This window comes from Oncorhynchus mykiss, chromosome 2 (assembly GCF_057628025.1).
Source record: "Oncorhynchus mykiss isolate SJ-2025 chromosome 2, ASM5762802v1, whole genome shotgun sequence".
In the NCBI taxonomy this organism is placed as follows: domain Eukaryota; kingdom Metazoa; phylum Chordata; class Actinopteri; order Salmoniformes; family Salmonidae; genus Oncorhynchus; species Oncorhynchus mykiss.
Window position 1 is genome coordinate 69573804 of NC_143023.1, and position 20121 is coordinate 69593924.

General features: G+C 43.8%; 2 protein-coding genes across 4 annotated transcripts in view; one reads left to right on the forward strand and one right to left on the reverse strand.

The window, feature by feature from the left end:
• The first annotated feature begins 350 nt into the window (after window positions 1–350).
• On the forward strand, window positions 351–2535 carry LOC149985200 (leukotriene B4 receptor 1-like). Its single transcript, XM_090217157.1, has one exon. The coding sequence runs from the start codon at window positions 402–404 to the stop codon at window positions 1470–1472; it is 1071 nt and encodes a 356-aa protein (XP_090073283.1). The 5' UTR covers window positions 351–401; the 3' UTR covers window positions 1473–2535.
• Window positions 2536–9880: 7345 nt separating this feature from the next.
• Window positions 9881–20121, reverse strand: part of LOC110494902 (breast cancer anti-estrogen resistance protein 1) — a 111977-nt gene continuing 101736 nt past the window's right edge. For all 3 annotated transcript variants that reach the window (XM_090217148.1, XM_036954526.2, XM_090217142.1), the window contains 4 exons: window positions 16026–16130; window positions 14600–15814; window positions 13400–13483; window positions 9881–12140 (listed from right to left, as the gene is read on the reverse strand). In XM_090217148.1, the coding sequence (XP_090073274.1) occupies window positions 11628–12140; window positions 13400–13483; window positions 14600–15814; window positions 16026–16130 (1917 nt within the window). In that variant the 3' untranslated portion in view covers window positions 9881–11627. The remainder of the gene's footprint in view (window positions 12141–13399; window positions 13484–14599; window positions 15815–16025; window positions 16131–20121) is intronic.

The window sequence follows — 20121 nt, forward strand, 5'->3', positions numbered from 1 at the left end:
AACCTCCAGGATCACAGCTTTGTCAGGCAACTACTTACCATAACATCTATAATCAAGAAAAATGGATAGACAATGTCCACAGATTGTTTATTTTCTTCAAATGATTTTTAGTATGAGGACAGTTTATTTTCCTGTAATCTGCTATCTACCACTGTTGCCCTCAAATATCCATCTTCTTAATAAATGCAAAATGATGTAAAATGCTTCCGGTGATACACAATGTATAGAATATTTTTGAAAAGGTGCCAAGTAGGCTAACATTTGATTGGTGAACCAAGTGTGTGTGGGGGGGGGAGGAGTAGATGTTGTCATGCTCATTTAAAACATGAACCAAGTTATTTTCCTGAGCTTCTAGTTTCTCTTCACTCTGCTGTGGAGTACTAACACAAAGCCATTTCAACATGCAGCCGACCAACTTTTCTACCTCCCTCAACTTTGATGGGAACCTTACTTCTAACGGTACCACCATCTTGGACAGCAACCTCACCTCCAACAATACATCCAGGGACGTTAATGTTCTAGCCCCTTGCTTGGTTCTGGGGCTGTGCTTTCTAGTGGGACTGCCTTGCAATATAGCAGTGATCGTCACCATTGCTAAAAAAATCAAGCACATGACGTTGAAGGAGAACGAGAGCTTCTCTCTGAAGTTGATCCTGAGCCTAGCTGTCTCAGACACTTTGTCCCTCAGCACCATCCCTCTGGTCATCTACGTACTGACCTATGAATGGACCCTTGGTACTTGGATGTGTGGCCTCTCCACCTATGGCCTGTACTGCTTTTTGTATGGCAGTGTTCTGAATGTCACCTTGATAGGTGTGCACCGGCACTGCATTGCGAAGAATGAGACTAGAAACACAATGAGCAACAACCCTTCCAAGGAGCGACACCTCAAGGAGCGACATAATAAGATTCTGGTGGGCCTCTGGGTACTGGTGTGTGTCCTCGCCTTCCCCATTGTCTTCACTCGAGGGGTTGAGACCAAGAGGGGACGGCTGAGGTGCCAAAGGAGTACAAAGTTGGAATGGGAGAAAGTGTCAATTCTTCTGATGGAGACTATTTTTGGGTTTGTCATCCCTTTCTCCATCCTGGCCACATGTTACTTTTGTTTCCAGAAGAGGACCAAGCCAAAGGATACAGAAGAGGAATGCTCAATGCATCGAAAGGCTGTCTCAAGGCATCAGAGAATGAAAAATCTAGTGACCAGCATTTTAGTAACCTTCTTTATATTCTGGATGCCTGTAAATATCATCAATACGGTAGATATTGCAGCTACTTTAGTCAGAACGGCTCATCCGGGAGACTACCCAAACATTAAACATTTTAGGAGGATGGTTGGGGATAATGCCAAGGCTCTGATCTTAATCAACAGCTGTTTGAACCCCTTCTTGTATGCCTTTGTGTATGAAAGACAAAAGAGAATTAAGCCACAGAATCAGAATCAAACCAACCCCATGAATGCAACTTCTGTCTGATTATTGTGATTACTGCAGTAGCTTCGTGTGGGGCCAACACAGTGGTGTAGTGCAATCAGGCAGGTGATCAAACAAGTTCTTTGGCAGAATACGTGTTTGCATTTTGGTTGTAACATTTACATGACTTTGAACTTTCAGTGGACAAACCCACGAGTGTCTTTCAGAACCCCTTCTAAAACCCCACCTGTTTCAGTTGTTTTCAGTGACTCTTTGTTACCTCCCCTTTCTGTTCGAGCGAAATGTTTCAGTTTTTTGCTGGGGAACGTAAAATATGTTATAAATGAATGTTTTTATTACTAACCAATAATTATTTTTTGATTAGAATAATATAAGGATACATTTTGTGGTATCTTTTTAGATACTTCAGTACATCATTGTGTTTTACACAAGCCAGAATCCAAATGAATCAGAGTTGAATAGTGGATGATCCGAATCTCTCTGCAAGTCCTCTCATTTTGTCTTCTTCCTGTGTTCAAAGCATGTTTGATTTGTCTATATTTATTTGATGGGTAGTATTTTGTGATCGCTTGTCAAATGTGGGCCAGTGTGGTTTGTCTCTGACATGTATAGCTCACTGTCTCTCAAAAGCTTGAGCTTCACAGTTTCCAGTGAAACACCAAAACACTTGGTGGATAAAAAATAATCAGAGCAAAACTATACAATTCTGTGTGGTATAAAACATGCCTCCTGAATATTTCACAATCTTTTCATTAAAACTCATTGATTTGCTGAATTAAATGTTTGACGCTAAATTGGTATCAGGTACCTGATTATGAATTGACCAAATAACTATTTTATATGAAGAAGAAAAACCACATGAAGGCTTTGAATAAAGTGCATATTATAATAGTGTATCATCTGTTCCTTCTGTGTAGAGAAACATCCTGATAACATCGTTGTTTTATGTTTTAATTCATGATGAATGTAATTATCACTGAATGCTGCTGCATTGTGCAGTTATTTTATGTATTCTATGGTGAAAAGAATTGATAATAAATCATTGCCTGTGGTGGCTTGATGTACTGTACATGTAGAAGAAGTAAACCGCTATTTGTTTGTTATACATTTGCCTTTTGTGGTATAGCCTTTGTTTTAACTGATGTTTCATTTGCATACAAAGTGTGTGTGTGTGTGTGTGTGTGTGTGTGTATGAAATTATCCCCACCTTCCTTTGCACTAGCTGTGGTTATACTCCATAATCCCGCTAATACAGTAACATTGACAAAGTCAGTGTGTTAGGAATAATCAGGCAGGGTCACCGCTGTGTATTAAAAGACTGACCTTGCAATCATTGCTGAAATTCACAAGGCCACATGAAGATAAAACACAACTTAACATTGTGATCAAGTGTCTTCATTATAGGATTCATGCTTAATATTACTGCATTGGTATAGACCAGGGGCCTTTTCTTTCCCAGGGACCCCCTCCCAGACAAACTGGCGAACCAGGGACCCCCATCATACGTTAGCAAAAACATGTCTCTGCAACGGCAGATCTCCTCCTCTTCGTCTGAAGAGGTGTAGCAAGGATCGGACCAATACGCAGCGTGGTAAGTGTCCATGTTTTAATAGAAAAAACTGAACATGAACACAAATACAAAATAACAACGTGAAATGGAAACGAAACAGTCCCATGTGGCACAAACACTGACACAGGAAACAAACACCCACAAAACACCAGTGAAAACTAGGCTACCTAAATATGGTTCTCAATCAGGGACAACGATAAACAGCTGCCTCTGACTAAGAACCATACTAGGCCGAAACAGAAACCAAAACATAGAAACACAAAACATAGACTGCCCACCCCAACTCACGCTCTGACCATACTAAATAAAGACAAAACAAAGGAAATAAAGGTCAGAACGTGACAGTCTCCACATCTTGTCTTATCATCAGGTGAATGATAATGGCAAGGAGACATTTTAACATGAATAGATTTGGTAGATTGTTTTTGATTATTTTGACCTCCCCACATTATAATTGTAAAAGGTGTAAACTCTAACATAGCCTATTAGCTAGAAAGGTAACTCCAAACATACAGTTGAAGTTGGAAGTTTACATACACCTTAGCCAAACACATTTAAACTCAGTTTTTCACAATTCCTGACACTTAATCCTAGTAAAAATTCCCTGTCTTAGGTCAGTTAGGGTCACCACTTTATTTTAAGAATGTGAAATGTCAGAATAATAGTAGAGAGAATGATTTATTTCAGCTTTTATTTCTTTCATCACATTCCCAGTGGGTCAGAAGTTTACATACACTCAATTAGTATTTGGTAGCATTGCCTTTAAATTGTTTAACTTGGATCAAATGTTTTGGGTAGTCTTCCACAAGTTTCCCACAATAAGTTGGGTGACTTTTGGCCCATTCCTCCTGACAGAGCTGGTGTAACTCAAATCAGATCAAATCAAATGTATTTATATAGCCCTTCTTACATCAGCTGATATCTCAAAGTGCTGTACAGAAACCCAGTTTAAAACCCCAAACAGCAAGCAATGCAGGTGTAGAAGCACGGTGGATAGGAAAAACTCCATAGAAAGGCCAAAACCTAGCAAGAAACCTAGAGAGGAACCAGGCTATGAGGGGTGGACAGTCCTCTACTGGCTGTACCGGGTGGATATTATAACAGAACATGGCCAAGATGTTCAAATGTTCATAAATGACCAGCATGGTTAAATAATAATAATCACAGTAGTTGTCGAGGGTGCAACAGGTCAGCACCTCAGGAGTAAATGTCAGTTGGCTTTTCATAGCCGATCATTAAGAGTATCTCTACCGCTACTGCTGTCTCTAGAGAGTTGAAAACAGCAGGTCTGGGACAGGTAGCATGTCTGGTGAACAGGTCAGGGTTCCATAGCCGCAGGCAGAACAGCTGAAACTGGAGCAGCAGCACGGCCAGGTGGACTGGGGACAGCAAGGAGTCATCATGCCAGGTAGTCTTGAGGCATGGTCCTAGAGCTCAGGTCCTCCAAGAGAGAAAAATAAAGAAAGAGAAAAAGAGAGAATTCAAGAGAGCATACTTAAATTCACACTGTAACTGAGTTAGGTTTGTAGGCCTCCTTGCTCGCACACACTTTTTCAGTTCTGCCCACAAATTTTCTATAGGATTGAGGTCAGGGCTTTGTGATGGCCACTCCAATACCTTGACTTTGTTGTCCTTAAGCCATTTTGCCACAACTTTGTAAGTATGCTTGGGGTCATTGTCCATTTGGAAGACCCATTTGCGACCAAGCTTTAACTTCCTGACTGATGTATTGAGATGTTGCTTCAATTATCCTTCTCATGATGCCATCTATTTTGTGAAGTGCACCAGTCCCTCCTGCAGAAAAGCACCCACACAACATAATGCTGCCACCCCCCGTGCTTCAAGGTTGGGATGGTGTTCTTCGGCTTGCAGGTCTCCCCCTTTTTCCTCCAAACATAACGAAGGTCATTATGGCCAAACAGTTCCATTTTTGTTTCATCAGACCAGAGGACATTTCTCCAAAAAGTATGACCTTTGTCCCCATGTGCAGTTGCAAACCGTAGCCCGGCTTTTGTATGGCGGTTTTGGAGCAGTGGCTTCTTCCTTGCTAAGCGGTCTTTCAGGTTATGTCAATATAGGACTCGTTTTACTGTGGATATAGATACTTTTGTACCTGAATCCTCCAGCATCTTCACAAGGTCCTTTGCTGTTGTTCTGGGATTAATTTGCACTTTTCGCACCAAAGTACATTCATCTCTAGGAGACAGAACGCGTCTCCTTCCTGAGCGCTATGACGGCTCAGGAAATTTGGAAATTGCTCCCAAGGATGAACCAGACTTGTGGAGGTCTACAATTATTTTTCTGAGGTCTTGCCTGATTTCTTTTGATTTTCGCATGATGTCAAGGGAAGAGGCACTGAGTTTGAAGGTAGGCCTTGAAATACATCCACGGGTACACCTCCAATTGACTCAAATAATGTCAATTAGCCTATCAGAAGCTTCTAAAGCCATGACATAATTTTCTGGATTTTCCAAGCTGTTTAAAAGCACAGTCAACTTAGAGTATGTACACTTCTGACCCACTGGAATTGTGAAACAGTGAATTATAAGTGAAATAATCTGTCTGTAAACAATTGTTGGAAAAATTACTTGTGTCATGCACAAAGTAGATGTCCTAACCGACTTGCCAAAACTATAGTTGGTTAACAAGAAATGTGTGGAGTGGTTGAAAAACGAGTTTTAATGACTCCAATATAAGTGTATATAAACTTCCGACTTTCAACTGTATGTCCAAGTCAAGAAAGCTTACCAGCAGCCTGCAACACTTGCTTCACTGGTAGCCTGTTCACCGGTGCTTTTTCAAAGCCTATGTCAGATACTCCAGTGAATGTAGTTAACTCCAATGAGTGTAATTTTCTATTTTCTACCGTAGTAGGTATATATTCTCTTGTTGCTTGCAATAATCATAAAAACGTTGAGAAAAAAAATACAAATCCCCCTAGGGGACCCCAGACTTCCGGTTGAATACCATAGACCCATCATATCCCTAAATCCCTTTTTTTAAGCGTTAAGTGCTGGACTGTATCTATGTCAAGCCATAAGCATGAGTTATGATCCTTATACGAGTAGCAGAGATTCAGTTCCATTAGAGCAGCGTTTTTTTTACTATTTTCATTGTATGTTAAAAATAATACACTTTGGCTGTGAAGACAATTATACTTTGACCATTGTCTCCCATTTTATTTTATTGTGATGTTAATTGCATTTGTTTTTTATTATAATTATTTGGTGCACGTCGCTAGATACAGTATAGCCTAGCTTTTAGCTAGTTAGCTGCTCTATACCTTAACTTGCTAGAAAGTTGAGTTGAGTAATAAGTTGAGTAATAAGTAATTAAATGTAATGTTTTATTATCAACTAAAAACAATATGTTTATCCTGTCGAATGAAAAGGTCATATTTTGCCATTTCCCCAAATAATGCGATCTCTGACGTGAGACTATGCTCTCCTCCACCTTGTCTTGAGTTGTTAAACCCTATCCTATACTCTCCGTCCAGTAGCGGAATGAGATTGTATGAAGTTGAAGCACGACATAATGAAATACATCACGATGTAAATGGGGCATCACACTGGATCTGGTTGAATCTAGGCCTTAGTTACACATTAAGATATTAACAATTTAGTTTCTATAGTTTCACAGAAGCCTCGTTTATACCTGCCGCTAACATGCGTCCTTTGTACTAATCTTGTCCACATTCTGATTGTGCCCACATTTTCAGAAATATGTGTCTCATAGTCCACTGTGTCTGTACTATGACCAGATTTCTAGGTCCTTCCCTGTATGCAAATTATTTGACACATATTCATTCAAAATAATATGTATGTGAATGTGAACAAGATCATGACAAAGGACGTATGTTAGAATCAGGTATAAACGGAGCCAGAATCACTGCGGCCCGGGGCCTTGTGAGTGATGAAGCGGTCTAAGGCGCTTAAGGCGTCACTACAGACCCAGGATTTGATCCCAACCAACCGTGACTGGGAGTCCCATAGGGCGGCGCACAATTGGCCCAGTGTCGACCGGGTTAGGGGAAGGTTTGGCCGGTGGGGCTTAACTTGGCTCATTGTGCTCTAGCGACTCCTTGTGGCATTCTAGGCGCCTGAAATTGTGGAGAAAAAGGGGGTAAAATACAAAAAAATATGTATATACAGTCGTGGCCAAAAGTTTTGAGAATGACACAAATATTAATTTCCACAAAATTTGCTGCTTCAGTGTCTTTAGATGTTTTTGTCAGATGTTACTATGGAATACTGAAGTATAATTACAAGCATTTCATAAGTGTCAAGGCTTTTACTGACAATTACATGAAGTTGATGCAAAGAGTCAATATTTGCAGTGTTGACCCTTCTTTTTCAAGACCTCTGCAATCCGCCCTGGCATGCTGTCAATTAACTTCTGGGCCAGATCCTAACTGATGGCAGCCCATTCTTGCATAACCAATGCTTGGAGTTTGTCAGAATTTGTGGGTTTTTGTTTGTCCACCCGCCTCTTGAAGTTCTCAATGGGATTAAGGTCTGCAGAGTTTCCTGGCAATGGACCCAAAATATAATTTTTTTGTTCCCCGAGCCACTTAGTTATCACTTTTGCCTTATGGCAAGGTGCTCCCTCATGCTGGAAAAGGCATTGTTCATAACCAAACTGTTCCTGGATGGTTGGGAGAAGTTGCTCTCAGAGGATGTGTTTGTGAGTGAGCCCACTCCCTTGGTTGAGAAGCAACCCCACACATGAATGGTCTCAGGATGCTTTACTGTTGGCATGACACAGGACTGATGGTAGTGCTCACCTTGTCTTCTCCGGACAAGCTTTTTCCGAATGCCCCAAACCATCCGAAAGGGGATTCATCAAAGACTATGACTTTACCCCAGTCCTCAGCAGTCCAATCCCTGTACCTTTTGCAGAATATCAGTCTGTCCCCGATGTTTTTCCTGGAGAGAACTGGCTTCTTTGCTGCCCTTATTGACACCAGGCCATCCTCCAAAAGTCTTCGCCTCACTGTGCGTGCTGATGCACTCACACCTGCCTGCTGCCATTCCTGAGCAAGCTCTGTACTGGTGGTGCCCTGATCCCGCAGCTGAATCAACTTTAGGAGACGGTCCTGGCGCTTGCTGGACTTTCTTGGGCTCTCTGAAGCTTTCTTCACAACAATTGAACCTCTCTCCTTGAAGTTCTTGATGATCCGATAAATGGTTGATTTCAGTGCAATCTTACTGGCAGCAATATCCTTGCCTGTGAAGCCCTTTTTGTGCAAAGCAATGATGATGGCACGTGTTTCCTTGCAGGTAACCATGGTTGACAGAGGAAGAACAATGACTCCAAGCACCACCCTCCTTTTGAAGCTTCCAGTCTGTTATTCGAACTCAATCAGCATGACAGAGTGATCTCCAGCCTTGTCCTCGTCAACACTCACACCTGTGTTAACGAGAGAATCACTGACATGATGTCAGCTGGTCCTTTTGAGGCAGGGCTGAAATGCCGTGGAAATGTTTTTTGGGGATTCAGTTAATTTGCATGGCAAAGAGGGACTTTGCAATTAGTTGCAATTCATCTGATCACTCTTCATAACATTCTGGAGTATATGCAAATTACCATCATACAAACTGAGGCAGCAGACTTTGTGAAAATGTATATTTGTGTCATTCTCAAAACTTTTGGCAGTCTCAAAACCTTTACCAGTCAAATGTTTGGACACACCTACTCATTCAATTGTTTTTCGTTCTTTGACTATTTTCTACATTGTCGAATAATAGTGAAAACATCAAAACTATGAAATAACACATATGGAATCATGTAGTAACCAAAAAAAGTGTTAAACAAATCTAATTATATTTTATAGTTTAGATTCTTCAAAGTAGCCACCGCTTGCCTTGATGACAGCTTTGCACACTCTTGGCATTCTCTCAACCAGCTTCACATGGAATGATTTTCCAACAATCGAAGAAATTCCCACATACGCTGAGCACTTGTTGACTGCTTTTCCTTCACATTGCAGTCCAATTCATCGCAAACCATCTTAGTTGGGTTGAGGTAGGGTGATTGTGGAGACCAGGTCATCTGATGCAGCACTCCATCACTCTCCTTATTGGTCAAATACTCCTTACGCAGCCTGGAGGTGTGGTGGGTCATTGTCCTGTTGAAAAACAAATGATAGTCCCTCTAAGCGCAAACCAGATAGGATGGCAGAATGCTGTGGTAGCCATGCTGGTTAAATGTGCCTTGAATTCTAAATAAATTACAGACAGTTATCACCAGCAAAGCACCCCACACCATCACACCTCCTCCTCCATGCTTCACGGTGGGAACCACACATGCAGAGATCATCCGTTCACCTACTCTGCATCTCACAAAAACCCGGTGTTTGGAATCAAAAATCTCAAATTTGGACTCATCAGACCAAAGGACAGATTTCCACCGGTCTAATGTCCATTGCACATGTTTCTTGGCCCAAGCAAGTCTCTTCTTCTTATTGGTGTCCTTCAGTAGTGGTTTCTTTGCAGCAATCCGACCATAAAGGCCTGATTCACACAGTCTCCTCTGAACAGTTGTTGTTGAGATGTGTCTGATACTTGAACTCTGTGAAGCATTTATTTGAGCTGCAATTTCTGAGGCTGGTAATGAACTTTGCCAAGAGTTAGTGTGTATATATATATATATATATATATATATATATATATATATATATATATATATATATATATATAATCATGGCGGTCCAGCATACAAAGCCCCGGGGTAAGTAGAGACACACTTGACAAGGAGATCAGATATCTCTCAGGAGTTGGTGTTAGTGCTGAAGTTACTGGGGTACAATTATCTTACAATTAACTAAGCATTTCTAGTATATGCAATTTCACTCACAGCACATAGCTTCTTAAAGAGAGAGTAGGTTTGAAGTTTATTTTTTAATGAAAATATATTAAGCATATATTTTCCAGTTATGCAATGTCCTTAACATATATATTTCAAATCTTAAAACACAGATTTGAGACCATAATAACATCACCACAAATACCAGTCTGCTTTGTTTTCAAGGTATTATTTTTACTTGATAGGGGTTTCAACTATATCCACAACAACATGTTGCAGCGCTTTATAGTACAATATGTAATCTGATACTTGGAATACAGCCAATCAGGTTTTAGAAAACTGGACAATGGAAACTGGAGCGGCACCAGATTCCTCTGCTTCATGTGGAGATGTCTCCAGGACTCAAGAACTAGTAAAACACACCCACTGGCCAAGCTAACTCACATACCTCTGGTACAGCTATTGGAAGTGGGGATATGATACAGTTGCTGCAAAGTCATTTGAAGTGTCAAGAATGGTTACTGTTATGCAAACAGACATTACCTTCAATATTATGTGTGTGTGTGTGTGTGTGTGTGTGTGTGTGTGTGTGTGTGTGTGTGTACACATACATTTGGTAAAATGCAGAGATGTGGCTCACAAACAACCACTCCCTAATTTGCTCATCAATTTACAAGGGTGTTGAGTGTATGCTAATGATTCAAATGCACTTCTCACACCTTTACCCCCATAGCGGGTTTCCCTGGCCTGCAGGGTGCAGTGGTGCTGTCCAGGAAGTGCTAGGGGGAGGGAAAGCAGAGTTATTCCTGTATGAGGTGAGCAGAGAGCCTGGTCTGGAACACAGGCGACTTCTAGAACAGTGGAGCCACAGAGGAGTCCAAACCAACCCTTTTTAGATCACAGAGAGCATGCAGGACTATGAGAGTCTGGGAGAGTGTGGGTGATTACAACAAGCACTCTAGGAGCAGCAGACAGACGGATAAAGCTTTGTGCTTTTGAAGAACAAGGGAAGTTGTAATGCAGAAAAAAATACGTAAATTCATATTTCCTTTAACCTCCGATTTTTTACCTCCAAATCAGGTTTGTTCTTTTCATTCTGACTTCTATCTCAAAGGTATTATAAGACAGTCTTCTAATTGGGGCATTTTAATTAGCATGTAGAACTACTAAAATTAATCCTGTCCCATGAGAGCAGTATATCTGAGAATGTTATTAACTGTCAGGGAAACCTCTCCCTCCCAGCCCCTACCCAGAATGCCTTACACTCACAACATGATCCCCAGCCTCCTTTGACAGCTCCAAGGAAAGCTATTCATTTTCTGTCAACATATCCTACAGCTCACCTGACAAGTACATTACTTTAACAAAATCCACCATATTTGATCATCTGGGATGAAAAACAGCATTACGTAATACATACAATGTGTTTGAAATGTAAACATCCTTAATCAACGCATTATAACAATAATGATAACAATTATAATAAGCAGAGCAATAATTACAGTATAGCAACAATAATAATAATGGGCATTGTCTAAAAACTACATCATGTTTTCCAGGTCTCAAAAACATATATATATATATATATATAGTGGAAGTTCATTTTCTTTGACTTTTTTTTCTGGCTAATAGTAACTTAAAATATTTACAATGATTCATTTACAACCAATGGCCCAGCCCAGTCAGATAGTTGTCCTTTTTTGAAATAAAAAGCACAAGAGGAGGTTGAAGGGTCCATGTGTCTGTGACAGTGACCCACTGGGTGTGTGGGTGCTGTGTGTCCCAGTGTGGACTCCCCATGTCAGTGTCTCAGGACCGGAGGTTCACATGGCCACCAGCTGACCCAGAGCCATGCGGAACTGCTGTGTGCAGCCGGCCAGCTCCCTCACCCTCTCCGTCATGTCTCGCGCCGCACCGGGGGACGGGTACTGCAGCGCTGCAGTCTTGGTGCTCACTACGATGTCCTTGAGTTTGTCACACAGCGTGTTACTGTGCTGGGACACATGCGCCCGCACCTCTGAGGATTTGGCCTGTCGCGAGAGCGTGTCCCCGATGAACACCAGCTTGTGTGCGCTGAGGATGACAAACTTGCTGTGAGCCACAAAGATCTTGGGCGGCTGGTTGTTGTTGATGGAGGAGTAGAAGGCGTCGATGGCGTTGGTGAGGGTGGTGATGTTGGCCTCACACTGCTCCGAGTAGAAGAGCAGCAGCTGCCGGTCACCCATGCTCAGCTTGCTCCGCTGGGCCGTTGGGTAGTGGGGAGGCGGAGTCCAGCCTGAGATATCGTTGTTGATTGGCCGGCTGACTTCCTGCTCCAGTCGCTCAAACTGTTTCAGCTGCAGTAGATGGGAACACAGAGAGTAAATAAATATCTGCCTGATCTGTAAACTTCCCATATGAACTGACTGAAAGCTCAGCCTCTGAGACACCAATGTAACACTACAGTCACATATAATGTCCTTCCAAACACTCCCTTATTATTGACAAAGGCTGCGTTTAGAGAAGCAGCCCAATTCTGATCTTTTTTTCACCGATTGATCATTTGACCAATCAGACCTAAAAGCATTTTAAGGCTAAGTTCATCGTTAGAACCATTAGTTCCTATTGTTCTAAGATGAACTTAGCCTAAAACTTGTTGAGTGTAGGGGGCAGTATTTTGATGTTTGGATGAAAAACGTACCCAACTGAAACTGCCTATTTCTCAGGCCCAGAATCTAGAATATGCATATAATTGTCAGATTAAGATAGAAAACACTCTAAAGTTTCCAAAATGGTCAAAATATTGTCTGTGAGTATAACAGAACTAATATTGCAGGTGAAAACCTGAGGAAAATCCAAAAGGATTTTCTTTCTTCCAACAAGGCCTAAAAGAAACGAATCTCCCTGTTCCATTGAAATATTATTGATTATTTATTGTAAAAACAACCTGAGGGTTGATTATAAAAAAAGTTTGAAATGTTTCTACGAACTTTACGGATACTATTTGGAATTTCCGTCTGCCCCGTCCCGTCGTGACCGCCCGAGCCTGTGGATTTCTGAACAAAACGCGCCAACCAAATGGAGGTATTTTGGATATAAAAATAATCTTTATGGAACAAAAGGAACATTTATTGTGTAACTGGGAGTCTCGTGAGTGTAGACATCCAAAGATCATCAAAGGTAAGCGATTCATTTTATTGCTTTTCTGACTTTCGTTACCAATCTACTTTGCTGCTAGCTGTTTGTAATGTTTTGTCTGCTGAGAGAGATGTCCTAACATAAACGCTTGGATAGCTTTTGCTGTAAAGCTTTTTTGAAATCGGACACGCCAGGTGGATTAACAACAAGCAAAGCTGTGTTTTGCTATATTGCACTTGTGATTTCATGAAAATTACATATTTTTAGCAATTTAATTTGAATTTGGCGCTCTGCAATTCAGCGGATGTTGACGAAAATGATCCCGCTAACGGGATGGGTGCGCCAAGAAGTTAAGATACTTTTGGGAAACCGGGCACAACCGGGCACAAAAAAGACCAATTAGTAAAACAAATATCAGAATTGGGCTGCCTGTCATTTACACATTCACTCGCTCACTGACAGACCCACAGATCCTCACCTGCTGCTGTTCCAGTGTGGTTTTGTTGTGTCTGGTCCCTTTCTCTAATAATTGCCTCTGATTCTTCTCAAACTCCTCCTTACCCTGGAAACCAAAGGACGGAAAGAAGAGTAAACTTACTTACTGCTCCAAGCACATAGACACAAACACGCTCAGACAATGCTGGGATGGGATTTTAATTCTACTGGATCAAGGAAGGATCACCCATATAAAATGATCCGTCTGACTCAACGTGTGATAATTCTCCTAATCAGCAGAGGGCAGTATGAGCTCATATCAGACCAGACCACACACAGCAGCTCTGCCACTAACCTGAGGGTAGCTGACACATGAATTCAGGGTTTGTATGTTAGTGTGCTACACACACATAAAGCACTGAAACAGTGAATTTATAAATGTCTCTTAGATAATAATAATTTGGTGGGTGCTTATATTTTTCCTATTTCACACATGAACAAGTGTGTATTAATATGTATGAGTGAATTGGAAATGTGTTTTTTTGCATATCCCAAGATATCAGAGAGTGGGGTCACGGCCAGGCTCTGCCATTATCAACTGCAACCATGGAGAATTAGGGTTAAGTGCCTTGCTCAAGGGAACACCGACAGACGTTTCCCCTTGTCGGCTTCGAACTAGCAACATTTTGGTTACTGGCTCAATACTCTTACCGCAAGGCTACCTGTCACCCACAATGATATCATATTGCCTTAAAATCATCTGTTCCTCTTGCATTTTCACAACCACAATACTGCTGCACGTGAGGGCAACAACAGCAGCAATGGACAGAGATAGTGATGATGTATGATGGGTATGTAGAGAAACACGCCTGTACATGTGGTAATGATGATTGATGATGACACCTGAAGCAGTGCACCGAGGGAGTATGTGTCGCCCACATGGGGAAGCCTTGTATGGGGCATTGATCTGCTGGCTGTGGTGTGGAAATGGAGATACACCGGGAGTCTATCCTCTCTCTCATCTCACACACTGGCGTATCATTGAACACAGACAGACACCATGGCTCGACATGCTTAACATAATCCATGGGCTAATGTAGAGTGCTGCTGATTGTTCCGAACCACCGTACCGCTATGAGGAAGTACTGGTGCTGTTGATTCAGAGTACCAATACACACCAAACTAATTCTCTACTGATAAATGAGGACATAAATGTGTGATGATTCATAAGAGGGGGTTTTACCTGTAAATGCACATAGTCATAGTCCTCCATCCAGCCCTCCTCTGTGGTCTCGTATGGCCGGTCACGGGTCTCCTCCTCGGCTGTGAGCTTGGGCGGGGACGGCAGGGGGCGGGACTGAATGTTGGCTCTCCCGTCTCCCATCTGATAGGCTGAGATGTTGTTGTTGGTCATCTGACCCATGAGGTCAGCGGCATGGGGGACGGGGGGCAGAGGAAGCTGCTGCTGCTTGTTTGTCCTTTTGAAGAGCAGCGAGGCGTTGCCATGGAGAAAGGAGGCCAGCTGTTTGGTGTCATCAGGCACACCCCGGGCACACATGACCAGCCGGTCCAGGTCATCCCCACTGCTGCCTGCTGAGGGCGTCATCAGGGCAGAAGGGGCCCAGGCCACAGCATCCAGAGCCTGGCTGTACTTGACAAGGCCCTGGAAGGCCTCCTCCATCTTCTGCACCTGCTTGCCCAGCTTGGCCTGTAACGTGCGGTCAGTGGCCTGGGCAGAGTTGGCCACAGCCCCCCTGGCAAACTCCAGCAGGTCCCTGACAGCTACCCTCATCCTGTCCACCGCCTGCCTGATGGCTGGCAGGTTGGCCTCCATCTGGGTGGGGCTGCGCCAGTTCCCACTGATGAAGGACATGAGGAGGGAGACAGAGCCCTCCACCCCCTGCTGCAGACGGGAGAGGCGCTCCATGGCCTGATCTAGATCCAGGATCAACAGTTTCCCTGGGCCGGCCTGGCTGGGCACCGCCGACTCCCTGACTGGCACCATGTCCAGAGAGGAGGTGGACAGGTTGCTGCGGGTGCTGCCCGTGCTGGAGGCAGACAGGCGTTTGAAGCTGACCGTCAGCTCCTCTGTGGCGCCCGCATCTCGCACCACCTGAGGGGGGATGTCATAGATGGAGTCTTCGCCTGCAGGCCGCTCGCGGGGGAAATCGTACACATCCTGGGGGTCATGGAGTCCACCCTTCCTCAGACTGGCGGGGATGTCGTAGATCTCCTGACCCAGGTGGGCGTCTGGGTGGTGCTTTCCGGTGAGGGGAGGGGGAGGGATATCGTACACATCTTCAGGGATGGGGGACTCAGGCCCCCCGGGGATAAGATAGCCCTGGTTCTGGCTCTCCAGACTCTTCAGCTTGGCAAAGTGGGGGGGCACGTCGTAGGTCTCCTCCCTGATAGGAGCGTCTGTAACATCCTTGCTGACGGAGGGTGGGAAGTCGTACACCTGGGAGGGAGACAGGGGCAACGTCAAACACACACTGTACTTAACCTCACTGCCATAGGACATCATAATGATGTCAAACACACATTCTGATAAGGAGAAGACACCACCTATCAAGTACAGATGGTAAAGCCCACTGTGACTGATGAGTCCCTCCTCTACGACAACAACAGACAGAGAGGATGTGTTAGTGGTGCAGTAGCTGCAGCCTCACCGTTTGCTGAGAGAGCAGTTGGCTCTTGTCCACACTGGGGGGTGTGTCATAGATGTCTTGACCACTGGGGGGGCCTTTCACCGCCATTGGGGGTGTGTCATACACCTGGATGGGGGGGGACGACACAATGCACAGAGAGATAAAACACACACACCCCGCAATAAAGAACAATATACATTAACACACATCAGATATACACACACACACACATACACACACACACACACACACACACACACACACACACACACACACACACACACACACACACGTTCATACTTGCACACATACAGACATACACATAAATATACAATCAGCAATAAGAGCTCAGTTACAGCTGCAGCAGACTCAATTTATGAGCATATTAAAAAGGGAGGAACAAATGAAATCAAGCTTCTGAGGGCGTGCTGGATTAATGTGGAGGAGGTGAGGAGGGCGGGAGGGACCCAGACACTCTGCCCACTTTGTCCTCTAATCTCGTCTCTCCCTGGGGCCCCTCTTTTCTCCACTGCCTTCCCTACAAGGGGGGAGGGAGGGAGGGAGGCATTATTGAGGCTGCAGGCTGAGAGGGGGTCAGTGAGGGCACTGGCACACATAACATGAGGACCATCTCTCCCACTCCTACACAGAGGACACACATCCTGTCTGGGACTGCCCTGACACGCACACAGGGAGCTGGACGGACTGGAGCATGACCAAAGTTGTAAACAACTGAAGAAAATCTCTTATACAGCAGAGACCTTAACCTCAGTGCTAACTCTGTTCTGACTAAACCTCTGTGACACTGGTCAGTTGTGCCTTGCCTGACGACTCCCCATTAATTTATTTCCGCTGCTCTAGCGATCGCTACATTCATTCTGAAACTGACATCCTAAAGTCGTTGTTTAACTTCAAAATGAGGGGCACCGTACAAAACAAATTCATCAGCGATTGGATGGTCTCCAACAAATCTAACCAATCAGAGTATCATGTAAGCCGGCTCTGGCCCAACCCATCAGTTTCTGTGACCAATCAGAACAGTCAGAATGTGTTTACATTCTAGAAATCATGTGGGAGGGAGGCAAATCCAGACTCATCGTGAGTTGGCCCGGAGCAATGTGGATATGTAGGCAGGCAAAGTTGTACATGCATTCTCCATGGTAGGACATGTATGAAAACTATAAGGATATGTGTGTGATGCCCACAAAATGCAACATTCAAAATAATGTGGAGATATTTCTGCAACAATGCTGCAGAATGTGTGTTGAGAGGATGCCTATTGCAAAAACACTCTTTTCTAAGGCACTGTTAAAGTCAATACAATCCCATAATGCACTTCAGCCTGGAGCAGCGGCAAGGGAATTAACTTTGCCGTCAGTCTTGTATGAGTAAACTTCTGGAACACACTGCCCTGCAGCAGCCACAGTCCTCTCTCTCTCTCTCTCTCTCTCTCCAGCCCATGAAACCTCTGTTGTTTTGCACACTACTTTTACAGCTTTGATTAGTAGAGTATTTCACAACTACACTGAACAAAAATATGCAACAATTTCAAAGATTTGACTGAGTTACAGTTCATATGAGGAAATCAGTTAATTAAATTAATTCATTAGGCCCTAATCTATGGATTTCACATGATTGGAATACAGATATGCATCTGTTGGTCACAGATACCTTTTTAAAAAAGTAAGGGCTTGGATCAGAAAACAAGTCAGTGGCTGCGGTCCAAACACTTAAAAGACACACCCTAAAACCCTTTAGAACTACCTTAATGAGCAGCTTGGTGACCTAGAGGCCGCAGAGGGAGCACACGTGACACAGCATGCCAATTGCACGCTCTCTCAAAACTTGATACATCTGTGGCATTGTGTTGTGTGACAAAACAGCACATTTTAGAGTGGCCTTTTATTGTTCCCAGCACAAGGTGCACCTGTGCAATGAAGATGCAGTTTAATCAGCTTCTTGATGTGCCACACCTGTCAGGTGGATGGATTATATTGACAAAGGATAAATGCTCACTAACAGGGATGTAAATACATTTCTGCACATAAGTTTAGAGAAATAAAATGTTTCTGTTTATGGAATATTTCTGGGATATTGTATTTCAGCTCATGAAACATGGGACCAACACTTTACATGTTGCGTTTATATTTTTGTTCAGTATATATAGGTGATGATGGAAGTCACCAAGTCAATGAGATTGGTAATGAGTTTTAGTGGGCAGTTTAAAGCTACAGCTTTTAGGTTATTGGCTGTATTAAAAAGATATTTGTTGATAATAAACATCAGATTGATACACCATGTGTGACACACACGTACATTCACAAACACACAACCCAATCTACTTCCAGGGTCTGACAAGAGACACTCTCTAAAGTTTATGATGCTGAGGCAGGATTATCTGCTAGCTGGTTGTCAATGAGCGTTGCACCCGAGGAGGAACAGAGTAAGTGGTATCTAAGATTCAACTTCATCCTCGTTTCTCTATGACCTGACGGCAAACAGCAGCAGACAGACAAGCCAACTCCTCCATCCAATCCTGAACCCCTAATAACACACAGAAAATTGCACTCCCATCTCTCGCCATGTGACTGTCCCCAAACAAACAGATTAGCAATTATAATTCTGCACAAACAATGTGATACAATCTGTTCCCCGGGCCTTTGGGGAATTAGAGTGACAGAGGGAGGAGGCAAGAGGGACTACAGTATGAATAACAAATCCACCTCCACAACCATTGGGCACCTTGCCAAAACACTTTGTCAGAATCTTGAATTCATGCGATGTTGTTTGGAGTTGGTATTCAGTGGGTACACTGATCTGATCGCAGACAGTTTGGAGTGAAAATGAGATGGTTGTGTTACTCCTTTCAGCAGAAAACCAAAGCCAGGGCCCATTGGATTGTCCACTGAACCCACTGACTGATCTTAGGCCTGCTATCTGAACTTGAATGCAATGATATTCCTCCAGTCCCAGCACTATACTCTTTCTGACGCCGTCAAACAGCTTTTCCTCTCTTTCCCTCATTCTCTCCTCCCTCCAGCTGGTTCTCTTTCCCTCACTCTCTCCTCCCTCCAGCTGGTTCTCTTTCCCTCATTCTCTCCTCCCTCCAGCTGGTTCTCTTTCCCTCATTCTCCTCCCTCCAGCTGGTTCTCTTTCCCTCATTCTCTCCTCCGTCCAGCTGGTTCTCTTTCCCTCATTCTCTCCTCTCTCCAACTGGTTCTCTTTCCCTCATTCTCTCCTCCCTCCAGCTGGTTCTCTTTCCCTCATTCTCTCCTCCCTCCAGCTGGTTCTCTTTCCCTCATTCTCTCCTCCCTCCAGCTGGTTGTCTTTCCCTCATTCTCTCCTCCCTCCAGCTGGTTCTCTTTCCCTCATTCTCTCCTCTCTCCAACTGGTTCTCTTTCCCTCATTCTCTCCTCCCTCCAACTGGTTCTCTTTCCTTCATTCTCTCCTCCCTCCAACTGGTTCTCTTTCCTTCATTCTCTCCTCCCTCCAGCTGGTTATCTTTCCCTCATTCTCTCCTCCCTCCAGCTGGATCTCTTTCCCTCATTCTCTCCTCCCTCCAGCTGGTTCTCTTTCCCTCATTCTCTCCTCCCTCCAACTGGTTCTCTTTCCCTCATTCTCTCCTCCCTCCAGCTGGTTCTCTTTCCCTCATTCTCTAATCCCTACAGCTGGTTCTCTTTCCCTCATTCTCCTCCCTCCAGCCAGTTTTCTTTCCTTCATTCTCTCCTCCCTCCAAGTGGTTCTCTTTCCCTCATTCTCTCCTCCCTCCAGCTGGTTCTCTTTCCCTCATTCTCTCCTCCCTCCAGCTGGATCTCTTTCCCTCATTCTCTCCTCCCTCCAGCTGGTTCTCTTTCCCTCATTTTCTCCTCCCTCCAGCTGGTTCTCTTTCCCTCATTCTCTCCTCCCTCCAACTGGTTCTCTTTCCCTCATTCTCTCCTCCCTCCAGCTGATTCTATTGCCCTCATTCTCTCCTCCCTCCAACTGGTTCTCTTTCCCTCATTCTCTCCTCCCTCCAGCTGGTTCTCTTTCCCTCATTCTCTCCTCCCTCCAGCTGGTTCTCTTTCCTTCATTTTCTCCTCCCTCCAGCTGGATCTCTTTCCCTCATTCTCTCCTCTCT

Bases quoted from the DNA above. Each gene is read 5' to 3' on its own strand.
- LOC149985200 (XM_090217157.1), top strand. From the start codon at position 402: ATGCAGCCGACCAACTTTTCTACCTCCCTCAACTTTGATGGGAACCTT.